The following is a 15,171-nucleotide window of genomic DNA, read 5'->3' on the forward strand; positions in this document are numbered from 1 at the left end:
CTCTTTTCCAGTTGTTCATTTACGCTTTAAGATGTATCATAATCAATTTTTTCTAACTGTAATTGTAATCCTACATTCTTTCAGTCTATCACGCCTAACACGTTTACTTAAGTCTTCCATCGTACTGCGGTTCCCTTAGACACAAGTTTTTAAAAGAGAAATTCAGCACTGATCCTTGATTAACGATATAGCTTTCATGTTGTTCATTTACGCTTTAAGATGCATCATCATCAATTATTTCTAACTGTAATTGTAATCCTACATTCCTTCAGTTTATCACGCCTAGAACGTTTACTTAAGTCTTCGATCGTACTGCAGTTCCCTTAGACACACGTTTTTAAAACAGAAATCCATAGCTGTGTTTCTCTAAACTAACATCGTTTTCCAAACTGCAAACGTTTTGTGAAAATAACCGTAAAGCAGTGGTTCTGAATTTGCATGAGAAATATGTTTCAGTACTAAATTTGCATTAAAAATTAGCATCTCTTTGTTTCTTAAAATACAAAGAAATCAATTGGAGCAAAGTGGAGTTAAATACGTTTTCTCTGTTTCAGTCAAAATACTTGTCTGTTAATGAATGAAGCTATTGGTTTAACCTACATACAAATCATTTTGTTTTTTACAGATGGGATTCGAAATACCGCTTTCAGACGAGGCAGTGCGAGTCTTTTTAAGACTGAATGAAAAAATTGCAAATTTATCTTTAGAGCTAAAACGAAAAAACCAAGAATGCGAAGCCTTAAAGAAAGAAAATGAAACATTAAAGCAAAAGACAACTAAAGGAAAAGGAAGAAAGTTAGAACAAGTGAAAACATGGAGAAAAAAATAATCCGGATAAGCTAGGAGAGCAAAAGAGAAGATGGAGGGAGAGACAGAGGGAGAAAAAACAAGGGGGGGGGGGGGGGGCAGACAAACAACAAGCAGAGCGGGAAGCGGCAACGGGACAAAAGAAAGAAGGGGGAGGAGGAAGGAAGGAAGGAAGAAGATGTGGACTCTCCTTGAAGACTTTTTGAAAGATATCACAAAAGAACAACTAGAACAAGGGGAGGCTCTGAAAGCTCCATCCGCTGGGGAAAAGAGAGCGGCCGAAAGAAGAAAAAGAAGATTGGAAACAGAAAGAGGGGAGGAGGAAAGAAAGACAAGAGAAGAAGAGGAAACGAGAAGAAAAAGAAGCAAGAAAGAGAGAAAGACGAAAGAATTAGATGCAGCACAAATTAGGAGAAAGGAACAGAGAGAGAAGAGAGCAAGAGAACGAAAGCAGAGAGGGGAGAGAGATCGAGAGGACAGGGAGAGTGAAAGTTTAGAGAGAATGTTGAGTCAATTTTAATAGTAGGTCAGGCGCGAGTCACTAGGACCTCGCACACGTCCCGCCATGTAAATATTAGATTTATATTAAATTTTTGTTGGCAGTTTAAATTTTAGTGTCTCTGACTCTAAACGGGACTGAGCATAAATCAACCCACTTCCGGTCATGACGTCATCTCATCGTCTTTCATAACTATCCAATGACATGAAAACAGCATTTGACTCCGCCCATCAGCAGTGTTATCTGTCCATCATTTCATGCTAATTTCTCGGTTGCTATGGTAACTCACTTTGATGAGTACCTGTCAAATTGGCGTATACAACTACTAATATGTTCGACAAGAGGTTGAAGTTAGAGATTTTAAAGCCGACGTTTAATCAGTAATAACGCCCCAAACTATGTTTTCTGTCACAAAAAAGACGAGAATCTGACTGTCAGAAAACTTAAGAGCGGATGTCTGTAAATATCAACCAGAGGTGTGCAATAGCGAAAAATTGAAAATTCTCAAAAAAATTCACAACATAGCCCACGGTTAACTATTGCAAGAAATGCATGTTTTACTTCGATCCGATAATTATTTTTGATGTGAGGCTATGATCTTGAATTCACCGCTCCTGAACCGGGTTTTCGGTGTCTGACACCACATGTTGCGAAGACCTTGTTTTAAAAATCAAACCAGTTTTGTTCCAAACGAAAAACATCCAGTCTGATAAAGTACATAATTATGGACATCATGAATGGTATGTTACTCATCTGAAGTGAAAATTAAATATTTAGGAGATTTTTCAATATTTACAATTTTTTAAGCGATTTCTCGTGATGCCAAATTGACAAATTTGCGAGGCTAAAATCATCAACTGGTACATCGCGTTGAGGATAAAGATTTACACCACGTGAAAGAGCATCACTTCTTCTTATAAAATCCGCTTTCAAAACTATGGGCAACACAGAAGGAAATTTTTGAGGCCGCGAATTACAAGTAGTACTTTAGTGAAATTTGAGCTTTTCTGTCACGGCATTCCGTTGCCAAAACTCAGATAAACACAACATGAAAACGTTTCAAACAACAATGGTTTATTAATTCTTGCTACAGGGCACTGCCTGTGCATGACCCATGCTTATAAGACTATTTTCCTTGGTTTTCTATCTTTTAGGGGCAGTGTCAAAAGATTTTAGCGGAGTTCAAAAGCCGTACACGGGTCAGTTTACGTTGTCAACCGGTCGCAACACTAGTAAATATGGAATAAAATGAAACCAGGACTTCTTTCATTCAATCTTACTTTGAAAAAAATGGAGCAAATAGCTAAGAGTGCTATATAATTCATACCTTTGAGCGGCCACATTGGATGTTTAAGAAATATGGGACATCTATTGAAAACATCGTAACACTTGAGGCCGTTTTATACATTTGGTCACAAAGATTGTGTTACATACATTTCACCGGTAGACCGCTGACCTTGCACTAACGTACGCCCTTGTCCACGGGATAGAAAGCGATGTTTCGTCCAGCTAGACCCCAAAGACAATTAATTATATAATCAGTTCAAACTGAGATTACGGTTTTGGGTTATCACAATTTTATCTGGTTGCGTCTACACTCGCTCAGTTGTTTTGATTTTTGATAAAGTTTTTCAAATTTCAGTCTAACGTAGCCTGCGAATACAACCGCCTCCGTCTCTCCGAGGGGCGTTTCGCGAGGCTACCATGAATGCCACTCAAGGAGAGTTAAAAGCAATGCGACTGTCTAGTTCATCTGGATAAGACTCAATTTTCAATTTATTGTTCACAAAAATTGTCCGTTGTATGATAGTTTTCATACGATAAAAGATAGTTCAGCCATCAGTAATGGAATTTGAGCAGACAAAGTATGGTTTCTTTGGCCTTAATGGGTCAAAGTAAGAACACGATCCAACAATATCATGTTGCGTGAATATATGGTGCTATGCTCTGAATTTTTAGAGTACTTGCGAAAGCCGACAGGCACTAATATCGAGGTCATCTTGTGGATAAGTCTAGATTGCACAAATGTGATGTTCCGATCTCCATTCGTTTGCTTGAAATGATTAGCTGCCCAACTTGGTGGGACCGGCGCAGAGTTGGTTTTGGCAGCGCCGTCTGATGCCATAAGCATCTCGATGTCTTGAGCAAATAGACCTGATTAGATGGCTGTCATCGATTTCGAAGATATCAAGGGAAATTTTGCCCTGAAGTTTAGTCAGTTAGTTATGTCACTTTGAGGAACTGGCTTTACAGCCAAAGGAGCGTAGCTGTGCCGTCCAGGCTGTGAAACCCTGGCCCTCTTTGTGACAAAAATTGCTCCCCCTACGAGTCCCTCCCTTATTCCTGCTGGCAATTTACTGTGGTCGACTGTAGCAGGTGTGAGTCGTACTGCAGGAATTGGGGAAAATAGGGACGACAGTGGTGACGCAACCCCGTTTCCCTCCTCGCTCTTACCCTGCCGCCTCCCCACTAAGCTCCCCATTCTTTACGTTGGGAAACTGTAACAGGGACAAAGCACAGGGCCAAATAACTTTAAAAAAAAATCACTAAAAATCATAAATGTGTGTGGATGTAATAACCAGTAATTCAGAATCAAATTTCAAGCGTTACTAAAGGTAATTCTTCCTTAGCCAGGAGTTTTGCGTTACACTAATTCGATACCTGCTCTTCCTTCGAGAAGCTCCGCCTCAGTTTTCAGTGTTCAGTCAGCAAACCCCGTGGCCCTTAGATAGTTTCGAATGTCTCTGCCACAATCTCTGATTGGAATACATTGGGTATTCGCTGGATTTCCAACACTTTGTCCACATTGTCCTCCAACAATCGAAGCATACTCACACGATACCATTTCGGCTCAATTTGTTTGAACGCCGTGAAACCAGAATCGAGCATTTTAAAAGTTGGATTGCAGAGCAAAATAAACAAACTGAAACGATCTGAATACCAACGTGGGCTAACTGCACGTATTGAAAGTTCAGTGACAGAAAATACAGCTCACAAGTAAATCGCAGTTACAGTTTGTATCGAAGGGGCAGTGAAAAATTACCCTTGGCATGCGCCCAGGGGGTACCATTCGAGCAGAGGCCCTTTGATCTTCCTAGATAAGTCGAAGGGCCTTTGCTCGCAGGGTACCCGGGGGGTGAACCTTTATATAAAAATTGACGGGGGTGATCGTAGCTTTCGGGGGTTAAAATTCCTGGTTTGGTACCTGTCAAAGCCAGTTTTAGGGTATTGAGCAAAAACATATAAGAGAAAGTTATTATAAATATCAGTCAACTGTCACTTAGCGTATTCATTTTAGAATTGGTACCACTAAGTGGGAAAATTGTACAGACCACGGCTACAAAACAAATTCTGGTACCTTTTGGTGGTACTTTTCAAACTTTATGACGATCAACTCGTCAATTTGACATAGGAGTCCCCCTCCCCCTGGGGGCAAGTGGTCTGCGCAAACTGTAACGCAATCTCTGCCTTTAAACGTATTTTTAAATCGCGGCAAAATGCATATATCGTTCCTGATTGATGTGGTGATTTCTACAATGTACAGAAAGCTCGCTAAAAAGGTATGAATTACGTAGCACTTGTAGCTATTGTTTCATTTGTTCTAAAGTAAGATTCAATGCAAAACATTCTGGTCCGAATTCAAAACGTTGACTACGTAAACTGACCTTTGTGACCTTTAAACGCTTTTGAACTCGAGGTCTAATGCACTTGTCATCGGCTCTCCCGAGGGGGGGGACCCCGGGCTGATATGGGGACTTTGCTAATTGTGTATTTCAAAGTTCTTGTATTTCCCCACCCGTGCGGGATTTGTTTCTTGCAAAGTCCCCAGTATTTGGCGAACCCAACTGGATTTGAAGATGCACTTCAGAACTTTATTTGGGTTCTTTAAACAGTCAGCAAACACTCGGACTTTGCATTCTGATGAAAACTGAACTTTAATTATTTTTTCTCGAATACTCCATAAGTTGCTATAAATCACTCCTCTTACTGTACATGCGCAGTATGGTGAAAATTTCAACTTTTCATTCAGTCCTGAAATCCCCAGAATCTGTTTTCAATCTATCCGGACTGATGAAGAACAAGGGAAAACACACTATCATGATGGTTTATTGCTGCTTCTAAACACAACGTCCGTAAGTTTCCTGAATACTCTGAACAGTTGCTGTGATGCTTCAGAAATTAACATTCTTGTGAATATTTAAAAAAAATTAACTTTTTCTATCCTTAACAATTTGTACGCTGTTCTAAATTTGTTCTATTATATCACTAACAAAAGACGACCTGTTGACCTTTAACAGTGACCTCTATTAACAATAATATATACACAGAGGAATTTTAAAGTTGCTTATGCCTACAAATACGTACAAATTTTTGACGGATGGTCTGTTTGATAGACAAAAAACAATGGATTTTAAAACATACCTTCTTTTTCTCCTCCGCCATGTTGCCATCGATAGAGCGAACAAAAATCGTCCCCAATCTCCTCTCAGTTGAACATAAGCGAAGTCCCCATATCTCCCCGAGAGTAGCGCATTCAAAAATCTAAGTCCCCACATTTCCCCCACCACAAGGGAAGAAATTTGTTGCAAAGTCCCCATAAAGTCCCCGTATTCCCCCACATCAGCCCGGGGTCCCCCCCTCGGGGAAGCCGATGACAAGTGCATAATAAAGCTGCTACAATCTTTTGTGCCTTCCCGAGATGATTAAAAACCATGGAAAGTAATATTATGAACGTGGGCCAAAACCTTTAGCAAGTACCAACGAGCAATTGTTGTTTGAAACGTTTTCATGTTGTGTTTATCTGAGTTTTAGCATCGGAATGCCGTGACAGAAAAGCTCAAATTTCACTAAAGTACTACTTGTAATTCGCGGCCTCAAAAATTTCCTTCTGTGTTGCCCATGGTTTTGAAAGCGGATTTTATAAGAAGAAGTGATGCTCTTTCACGTGGTGTAAATCTTTATCCTCAACGCCATGTACCAGTTGATGATTTTAGCCTCGCAAATTTGTCAATTTGGCATCACGAGAAATCGCTTAAAAAATTGTAAATATTGAAAAATCTCCTAAATATTTAATTTTCACTTCAGATGAGTAACATACCATTCATGATGTCCATAATTATGTACTTTATCAGACTGGATGTTTTTCGTTTGGAACAAAACTGGTTTGATTTTTAAAACAAGGTCTTCGCAACATGTGGTGTCAGACACCGAAAACCCGGTTCAGGAGCGGTGAATTCAAGATCATAGCCTCGCGTTAAAAATAATTATCCGATCGAGGTAAAACATGCATTTCTTGCAATAGTTAACCGTGGGCTATGTTGTAAATTTTTTTGAGAATTTTCAATTTTTCGCTATTGCACACCTCTGGTTGATATTTACAGACATCCGCTCTTAATTGTTTTTATGCTTGTTTCCATTATATTTACGGTCTGGATGCTGTCAATGCAAGGACAGTGCGCTCTAAGAGAGAGTCAATTTTGCTCAGTCCAGAAATACACGGCCCGTACACGGGATACACGGGAAAACTAAATTTTGAACTCTATATACGTCTTTTTTCCTGTCTCCTGGGCCAGGGATAGGTTGGCAGCAGGAGTCATAATCAGGGATGGAGACCGTAACGAAATTTTATTTTGACTTGTGGGCTTGTCCTAATGTGTTGTACAAAAAAATCTATTTTTAAGAAAATATCCGCTATACGCGCGTGAGCGCACGCGTGTAAATGGCCAGGATCGGCGTGAAGAAATTGAAATTTTTCTTCTACCCGTTCAAAATGGCGTCCAAATTCCAAAATTCTGCCAGGGAATATATCCTCGGGGCCCACATTTAAGGAATAAGGCTCTCACAACGAAAAGGTAACAATTGAAAGAAGACGGGGAAAGTTAAAATTGATCACATGACTCTCACAGTAAAGTCAAAAGGCATCAAAGCGGTGGCGCTGCATGCGTTGCTACAGTTGAATGAATGAAAAAAAGCTTGCACTTTAGGAATATGTACTCAGACACGTTAGTACCATACTTTCGTGAATTTTTTCTTTAGCTGCTTTCCATGTCACTTTTGCCAGTATGCTATGGCTCAAATAGTACCCGGAAATGTCTAAAGTTCAGTTATTTGTTGCTGGAGAAAGTTTAAACAGTTGTGGAAAGTTATGATGCTGCAAAGTTGTTACGCAATTTTTGCAACCTCCATATTGAACTCTGTCAGGTTTCACTGTTTTCCTACCCATGATGAACTGGAAAAAGAGCCTGGTTTGCTGCTTGGAATCAAGTTCCGTGGCTATGCAAAGGGAGAAGCAAAACAACAACCAGCTATATGGATAGACTTTCTAACCAGGAAAAAATACGTTAAAAGATTTTGCCTTGGTAACATAAAATACAACGAAGACTAACCGACCACACTAAATTTTTCCCGGATAAGTTTCCGAAGAAGTCCTGAGGTTTTATGGTGTTCGCGCAAATATTAAAAGAAAAGTTATTAAGGTTCAAAGTGCCCCTCCCCTCAACTCTAGATAGGGTTAGCTATAAGGGTTAACTATACTATAAGGAAATCTTCCCGGGGCCATTCTGCAGAACACATGTGCAGTAGCAATATGAGGCAATGTTTTTTTTTAACTATATCTAGATCGGGGATTTAGTGACAGATTTGATCCGGACCGATTTTCAACCTTTGATTAATTTCTTTTCAGTTACTCTAGGAATAAGACGTCAAACGACCTGATGAGACTTTTTGTGGAGGACGTAATCACACGACGGCGAAATTTTCTTTCTCCTTCTAGACGTGGGTGCGTTGAGCAAGAATTCATTTCCGTGAATTTTTTTACATACATTTGAATTTTAAAGAGAGCTGAAATAATGGGACGACGTTTGAAACAACGCCAATTCATTTGATAGTGCCGTTTTCCTTCCGTCGCTGTCATGTTTGCTAAGGCCTCCCGAAGTGTAACTAAACGGCTCCAAAGCTCATGATTTTTTTTATAAATTTACCTTGGATTAATTTGGAGTAGTTTATCGTGTAAGTTTGGCAGGCTTTTTTTTGTTTCTTCTAACTCAATATTAACATTCGTACAGAAACATTAAAGTTGTACAGGATTTTTTAATGTTGCTTTTGATTACCTTTTAATTAATTTTGGTGTTCATGAAGTTTTTGCGAAATCTTGTCTCTACCCTCAGGTGGGTCCCTCAATAGGGATTCAACTGGATGGTGAGCTAATAGGTTTGAATTGTCTTTTAATTCAAGTGATTCTATTGAATTGCATTGTGCACTGCGCATGAATTCTTGTGGCATGCGCGCGCCCATAGAGTTTACGACAGAGAAATAAATGATCGCCATAGAATCGCGCTTACCCATCACTCACGGGCATAAAATAGCGACACCAAGGGCACGCACGCAAGTGACGGTTTGGGTCGATACTACAATATTCTGATTCATACATTATATGTGTAACTTTTTTTTTCACGTTCTGCGTCAGGGTTTTATGTGTCATTCTTTACCACGGGAGCTAGCAAGAACTGGTTACAGAGACTCATATATTTTGGTGGTCACTTGAGTTGATCGCTGTTCTTTCTACTATTTAAATAATACGCACTAGAAAAACAATCGGTTGAAGTCTGAGAGGAATGCTACGACAGCGTTTGTTTCGAAGGAATCACGTTCAAATGACTATTCATTTCTCGATTAGCTCTCGTTTACAAAAAAAATCTTCTCCCCAATGACTTAAAAACAAAATTTGTTCCTTTTAAGTCCAAAAATTGCCGAAAACGGTAGCTCAATGTTAACTCAAACTTATCTCAATCATAATTCAAACTCATTTTATACACAACTCATAGTCAAATAACCCGTTACGCGGTGAATAGTTGCTCCCGTTTTCATCACCGTATTTCTTTGTTTTGAGAAAAATGATAAAATAAAACAGAAACGCATTTGCTTGACAGTTTATTTCGTACTTAGTACGGTCAAGTTACAATATGCTCTACATCTGACAGCGTTTATATCCGAATAAAATTAAAAAAATTTCGCCTGTCATCTAAGACATCATTTAAAAATAAGTCACCCGTCGGCATTTCGGCAGCCAAATATTTTTTAGATGATAATCCGGTCTTTTGACTGGTAAACTGGTAATTTCGCCCTGTCCTCGCCCTCGTGAACAAGCTTGGGTTACTATTTAAGCAGCTACCACCTGCCTGCAGTTTCTGAAAACAAAGCATTAGGATCAAAATTGATTAACCACTTTATGAAGTGACGTTATATTTTGATATGAGTAAACAGGATATCGCAGTGCTTAGACTAGTTACCCCAGTAGGTTTACTTCAACGCCAGATACCTACTCGTCACTACAACGACGGTGACGACGGCAGTGAGAGCGTCAGTAAACGGTAATTCCATATAATAATAATAGTAATAATAATAATAATAATAATAATAATAATAATAATAATAGTAATAGTAATAATTATAATAATAATAATAATAATAATAATAATAATAGTAGTAGTAATAATAATAATAATAATAATAATAATAATAATAATAATAATAATAATAGTAATAATAATAATAATAATAATAATAATAGTAATAATAATAATAATAATAATAGTAGTAGTAATAATAATAATAATAATAATAGTAATAATAATAATAATAATAATAATAATAATAATAATAATAATAATAAAAATAATAATAATAATAATAATAATAATAATAATAGTAATAATAATAATAATAATAATAATAATAGTAATAATAATAATAATAATAATAATAATAATAAAAATAATAATAATAATAATAATAATAATAATAGTAATAATAATAATAATAATAATAATAAATAAAATCTTTCTTTATTATAATATTCCAAGCAAAATTGATATTTACAAGTTAAAAGTAGAAAAAAAGAGCTATTAAAACCTATTTACAATTCAATATTTAAAATTCATTTCGATTAAAAAAAAAAGCGACTATTTCCAAGTACAACAGAGCTATTTTCAAGCACAATTTTTTAACAATAGTAAGACTAAAATTTTGATGAAATAAAAAAGTTGTTAAAAAGATCCTAAAATACTAATTTACAACGTCACGCCATCATTCACTTTCTAAAATTAGCGGAGACACGCTTGGCTAGCGTTTAAGCGGCAGTCATCAATGAAATCCCCAAATGGAATTTTGTGAAAAGGTGTTCTGGAGCCTCGTACGCATGTGTGTACCGACTTTAAAATCTCAAAAGAAAGCAATGTTCTAATCCAAGTGATAGTAATGTGATAAGGTTCCTCATTCTTTTCTGAGAGCTTCTCGGCTAGGCGTTTGAGAAAACAATTGCAGTCGGCTCCCATCCCACCGTTGGTTCCAAAAACTAGGGGAGTGAAAGATCCCATTTCAACGTCCAGCACCCTCTGTTGGTACTTCCGCTTTTTCTCTTCTTCCTGCTCTTTAAAGATTGTCGATGTTGCTTTTCCCTGGTTACACTTGGAGTTAACATGCGTTACTCTGACATCGAAAAATGCTGTAACTCCTCGAGACCAAAAGCCCCCTGCCTTCATGTCCAGTCTTGCCTCCGGACTTGTCACCGCGCTTCTGAGGTTGAATTGCTCATTGTCGAGAGGTTGTAGTTGTGGTTCGACTTCAACGTTGGTGCAAACCTTACCAAGAAAAGAGGTAAGTAGGTTGCGGACGCCATCATGTCTCTGCGCCACGAACCCTCCCTTTTTGCATGACAGGGCATGGCAGACGGTATACTTCTCCCCACAAACACACTTGCTTGGTAAATCAGACAGGGGAAAATTATACCTTAAACGCAGAGAGTCTCTGAATTCTTGTTTATTCAGCACTAAGCCTTGATCGACAAGAGGTACTGCGGTAAGCCACGAGCTCGCACCCTTGTCTCTCGATTGGTTAACTGACCGCAGCAGATCCGAGGGTAGAGTGGAATCAATACTTTCCATTCTCGATTTCACCGACGCAATTTTTGAAGCTTGATGTTGTCTTTTTAACTCCTCCGTGGACCTCTCGCCTGCCACCATGAAAGTGCTCTGTTTGGTGATGGAATCTACGTGCGATGCTGTTATTGTCGTAGAAGCAGCAAACTGCTGTGGAGCTTCAAACCGTAAGTCAGGTAATAATAATGATAATAGTAATAATAATAATAATAATAATAATAATAATAATAATAATAATAATAATAATAATAATAATAATAATAATAAAGGTTTGGCGCATGCGTTACACGCTGTGGTACATTTCTTTTTCGTTCTCTGTAAAACAACAACCTGAAAATTTCCAAGTGGAAGATTTTAATTCAAGAGTCAAGATTTTATGATCCTAAACGCATCACTGATCTGGTAGGAATATTTTACTCCGAATTTTTGCAGTGGATTCTCATTTATTTGCGATGACATCATAGTGAGAGTAGGAGAGTGACGTTATCGAGGTAGAGATGTACTTTTTCTTTGCCTCAAATCTGGTTTCTCAGGTATCGCCTAACAGCTAGAACTAACATTGTTCCCTCGAGTGAAACCAGGATCTTCAACTTCTAAGCTAAAGAATCTGCATTCAGAAGTCTTCTCAGAAGTTAATTTGGAGAGATTAATACAAAAAGAAATGTTCATGTAAGGTGTATCTAGTGAGATGACGACCACGCCAAAGTAACTTGAGGGACTTAAAAAGTACATTCGCGTTTTCTGAATATATTTGCAATAATTTCTGCTCATTTAGTTAGTGTAATGTGGTCGAACTATCCAGGGGCTAACATCGTATGGAGGGCTCTAAAGTTAAGAAAAGAAAGGAAAGTTAATCATCATGCATTCACTTTCTCCATAGAACCTTGAATGTGGTTGTTTTACAGAGGACAACAAAGAAATGTAGCAAAGTTTACAGCGCACTTGTAGAGCCAGTGTTTTGCTAATTAAAACTATTGTTTTCTGACGTTTTCCTTGCCGTCTTTGTCGTGGTTAAGGCCGTACTATGACACTTGGAAAATACTGTATTTCTAATATCAAATCGAGGTCCAAGACATGGGAATTTCGGAGGTGAAAGGGGTGGGTGAAGAGTTGGGAAGTTTCTTAAGGGAAATCCGCGTGTGTGTTTCGACCCCTGGAGTCCCCAGACCGAAAAACCAAAAAAATCTTCATTATGTTTAGATTGAACCTTAGCAGGGAAAAAATGGACTCCTAGTACCTAAATTTGAGTGTCTTAAAATCTTTTAAACAGGAAAGAAGCAATTGTAATAAATTCGAATTAAGCCGCGTATAAAGTTTTTAGTCTTTAAGAAACGTTTTAAACCGATTCCCAGTAATTCAATTTTTTCTAATTATCAAGAAGTATGTACGAAAGAATTTCCCTTATAGTTGGATGACATAGCAAGGAAATAAGTTTTTTTTTTAAATAACGCAGCACGAAATAATAGCTGGTTGGGGGGTGGGGTGTGGGCTTATTTTGTATCTCGCATAAAAATTTTAAAAATGGATTATAACAACGTTTAATTTTTTAAGGTGGCAGTTTTGCGAAGGGACCGTTGAGACCAATTTTGTTTTAGAATACTTTGCATACAATAAATATGAAATTGTTCATCTCAGAGATAATTAACTCACCTCAAAAACTATAGTCGTGGTGTTAACAACTGTTAAAGTATAATTGGCTTGATTGCGAGTTACCTCAAAGCATACCTTGCCACTGGACGACTTCATGGTCAATCCTTAAAGAAATCAAACGCAAAGCTTTATTTAAACATATATTTATTTTTACAAGCAAACAATGTTTCAGATGTTTTCATTTCCTGTGGTAAGGATCTCCTGAGTTTTGGAGAATAAAATACTAAGGGACGTTCAGTATAAGGTGCGGTAGAAACTGTAGGAATTTAAAGGAGGTGCTTGTTCAGATGAACACAGTCCACAAATTAAACAAATTGAAAACTGGTAATAAAAGTGGTCGAATAACTTGGCGAATGTCCAATAAGAACCTTGTAGGTTAAGAGTGAAATTTTCGAATCAATTGGTGCAATGTGGATACCCTTCAATGGAAGCGTTAAATGCTGGAATAAAATGAGCTAGAACCAATACATTAATTTTTATCCGCTAAAAAGCGACTTATCCGCTGGACAGAATAAGCCGCTCTTTGAACAGCTCTTGCGTGATATTTAGTATATCCAGATAAAAGATTGTTGCAATGATCAAATCGCGTTATCGCAAAAGACTTTGCCAGCCGTTTCAGGTTGTCTCGCCATAACAATCTTCTCATGCGGGCGACCGATCTAAAGACTAAGGTAGCTATTTTTAAATGTTTGATTGACATTTTCAGCTTGATTAAGTTCCTTGTCCAAACTAACTCCAAGGTCGTGCAATTTGTTGGAAAGTTGGGTAATAGCTGTCTTAGCAAAGAGCAAGTTTCCTTTTCACAAAACGGGAAGTAAACTGAATGACTTTAGTTTTTATTGTCATGGTTACATATAGTAGCATATTAATGGTATTTCAAATTTTAAAGATGTCATTGATGCAGCTTAAGAGCATTCAACGCAGAAAAATCGTCCATTAGCGTTAATTGCGAATTCATCGGCGCAGAATATACAGTGTGGATTATACGCTGTCACCCTGTTGTATACAAGGTAATATGCCTCGCTGGCTCGCATTTTGTATACACTCCTCACGGCCCGAGTGCAAAAAACGCGACCGAGAATTTAAAGAATTTTATAACGTGACGAAAACTCAACTCGTGCCAGCCGAGTACAAAAAACGAGATCGAGAACAATAACTCGTGGCCCGAAGTCTCATCTCTCGGCCTATCACGTCCCCAAAAATAAAGGCGAATTTGATAAAAGTACCGAAACCTTAACTCGTGCCGCTTTACGGCCCGAGTAATTAATGATTGTATCGAAAAAGCATGCAATGGCCTAAAGACAGCACGACCAAAAAAGTCTTGCTTTTTCGTCACCAAGGAAACCACGAAACTAGAAAGTATCCAGCAGACCAAGGTGAGTCCCTTTAACTTAGACCACTGTAATAATATAATTCGTGAATATGTTACTTACTAGCGTTTGTGTCGGTGGTAAATGGACCGGTGGCAGTAGCTTTACACTCTCCTGTTGTTTGATCACAATCGTGAATCTTGACAAGGGTACCGCCGCCCGACGGATTGTGTTGTCGGATGAGAGACCTCAAACAAACTTTTCTTTGCCATTGTCCTGAGCTGAGTTTAGAGCTGAATATTACGACGAAAACCTTTGCACAAATAATAATAATAAAAAAAGACAGAAATTGTGCAGTTTCAGCAAATGTTCACTTTGGACCAAGCGAACAACATCGTCCCACTGTCTCTGGGAAGGAGTTTGCTCATCGAATTGAGTAAAATTGTAACACAAAAGCAATATGTGTCATTTGTCTTTCATCTATCACTGCTTGTAAAAATAGTTTAAAATAGAGTTGAGCAAAATGTATAGTTATGGACAGTATGACGGATGATTACCCTGCATTTTTCCAGTAGCGGAAACACACTGATAAGCGAGAACGGGTCAAGGAGTTGTTGTAAAAATGGAATTTGTAGGTCGACAAAAAGCCTCTCAAAAAATATTTCAAAAATTTGAGTTAGGTTTAACTGTCAAAAAGCTTGAGAGTCTGCATCTCCGCACTAAAGCGCAAAAAAACATACACAGCACCTTCAATTGTTTATGGTTAGTAACGTCAATCAAGCAATAAAAGAGCATGTTTTATAAGCCGTGGAATAAGCATAAGCAAAACTGAATACAAGGAAAAGAAAAATGAATAGTTAACTAAATTGTATGCGTGTGGTCGTCTGCACAGCCAATTACCACTTGTAAAAAACAAACAAACCCAGGAATGAATGAATGAATGAATGAATGAATGAATGAATGAATGAAT

At 37.9% G+C, this 15,171-nt stretch overlaps 2 protein-coding genes across 4 annotated transcripts in view; both read right to left on the reverse strand.

Annotated features, from left to right (window-relative positions):
- Window positions 1–9,216: 9,216 nt before the first annotated feature.
- The window catches only part of LOC146457086 (uncharacterized), a 32,988-nt gene continuing 27,033 nt past the window's right edge, over window positions 9,217–15,171 (reverse strand). Inside the window, exons 3-5 of one of the 3 annotated variants that reach the window (XM_085092337.1) lie at window positions 14,325–14,514; window positions 12,892–12,995; window positions 9,217–9,492 (exon numbers count right to left, since the gene is read on the reverse strand). In XM_085092337.1, the coding sequence (XP_084948463.1) occupies window positions 9,289–9,492; window positions 12,892–12,995; window positions 14,325–14,514 (498 nt within the window). In that variant the 3' untranslated portion in view covers window positions 9,217–9,288. The remainder of the gene's footprint in view (window positions 9,493–12,891; window positions 12,996–14,324; window positions 14,515–15,171) is intronic. The other 2 variants (XM_085092340.1, XM_085092339.1) reach the window with 2 other exon arrangements.
- LOC146457087 (uncharacterized) lies at window positions 9,774–11,412 on the reverse strand. The gene has a single exon (XM_085092359.1). It carries the CDS (start codon window positions 11,323–11,325, stop codon window positions 10,408–10,410), a length of 918 nt encoding a protein of 305 aa, XP_084948485.1. The 5' UTR covers window positions 11,326–11,412; the 3' UTR covers window positions 9,774–10,407.

Source organism: Pavona decussata, unplaced genomic scaffold, assembly GCF_977016875.1.
Source record: "Pavona decussata unplaced genomic scaffold, jaPavDecu1.1 SCAFFOLD_248, whole genome shotgun sequence".
NCBI lineage: Eukaryota > Metazoa > Cnidaria > Anthozoa > Scleractinia > Agariciidae > Pavona > Pavona decussata.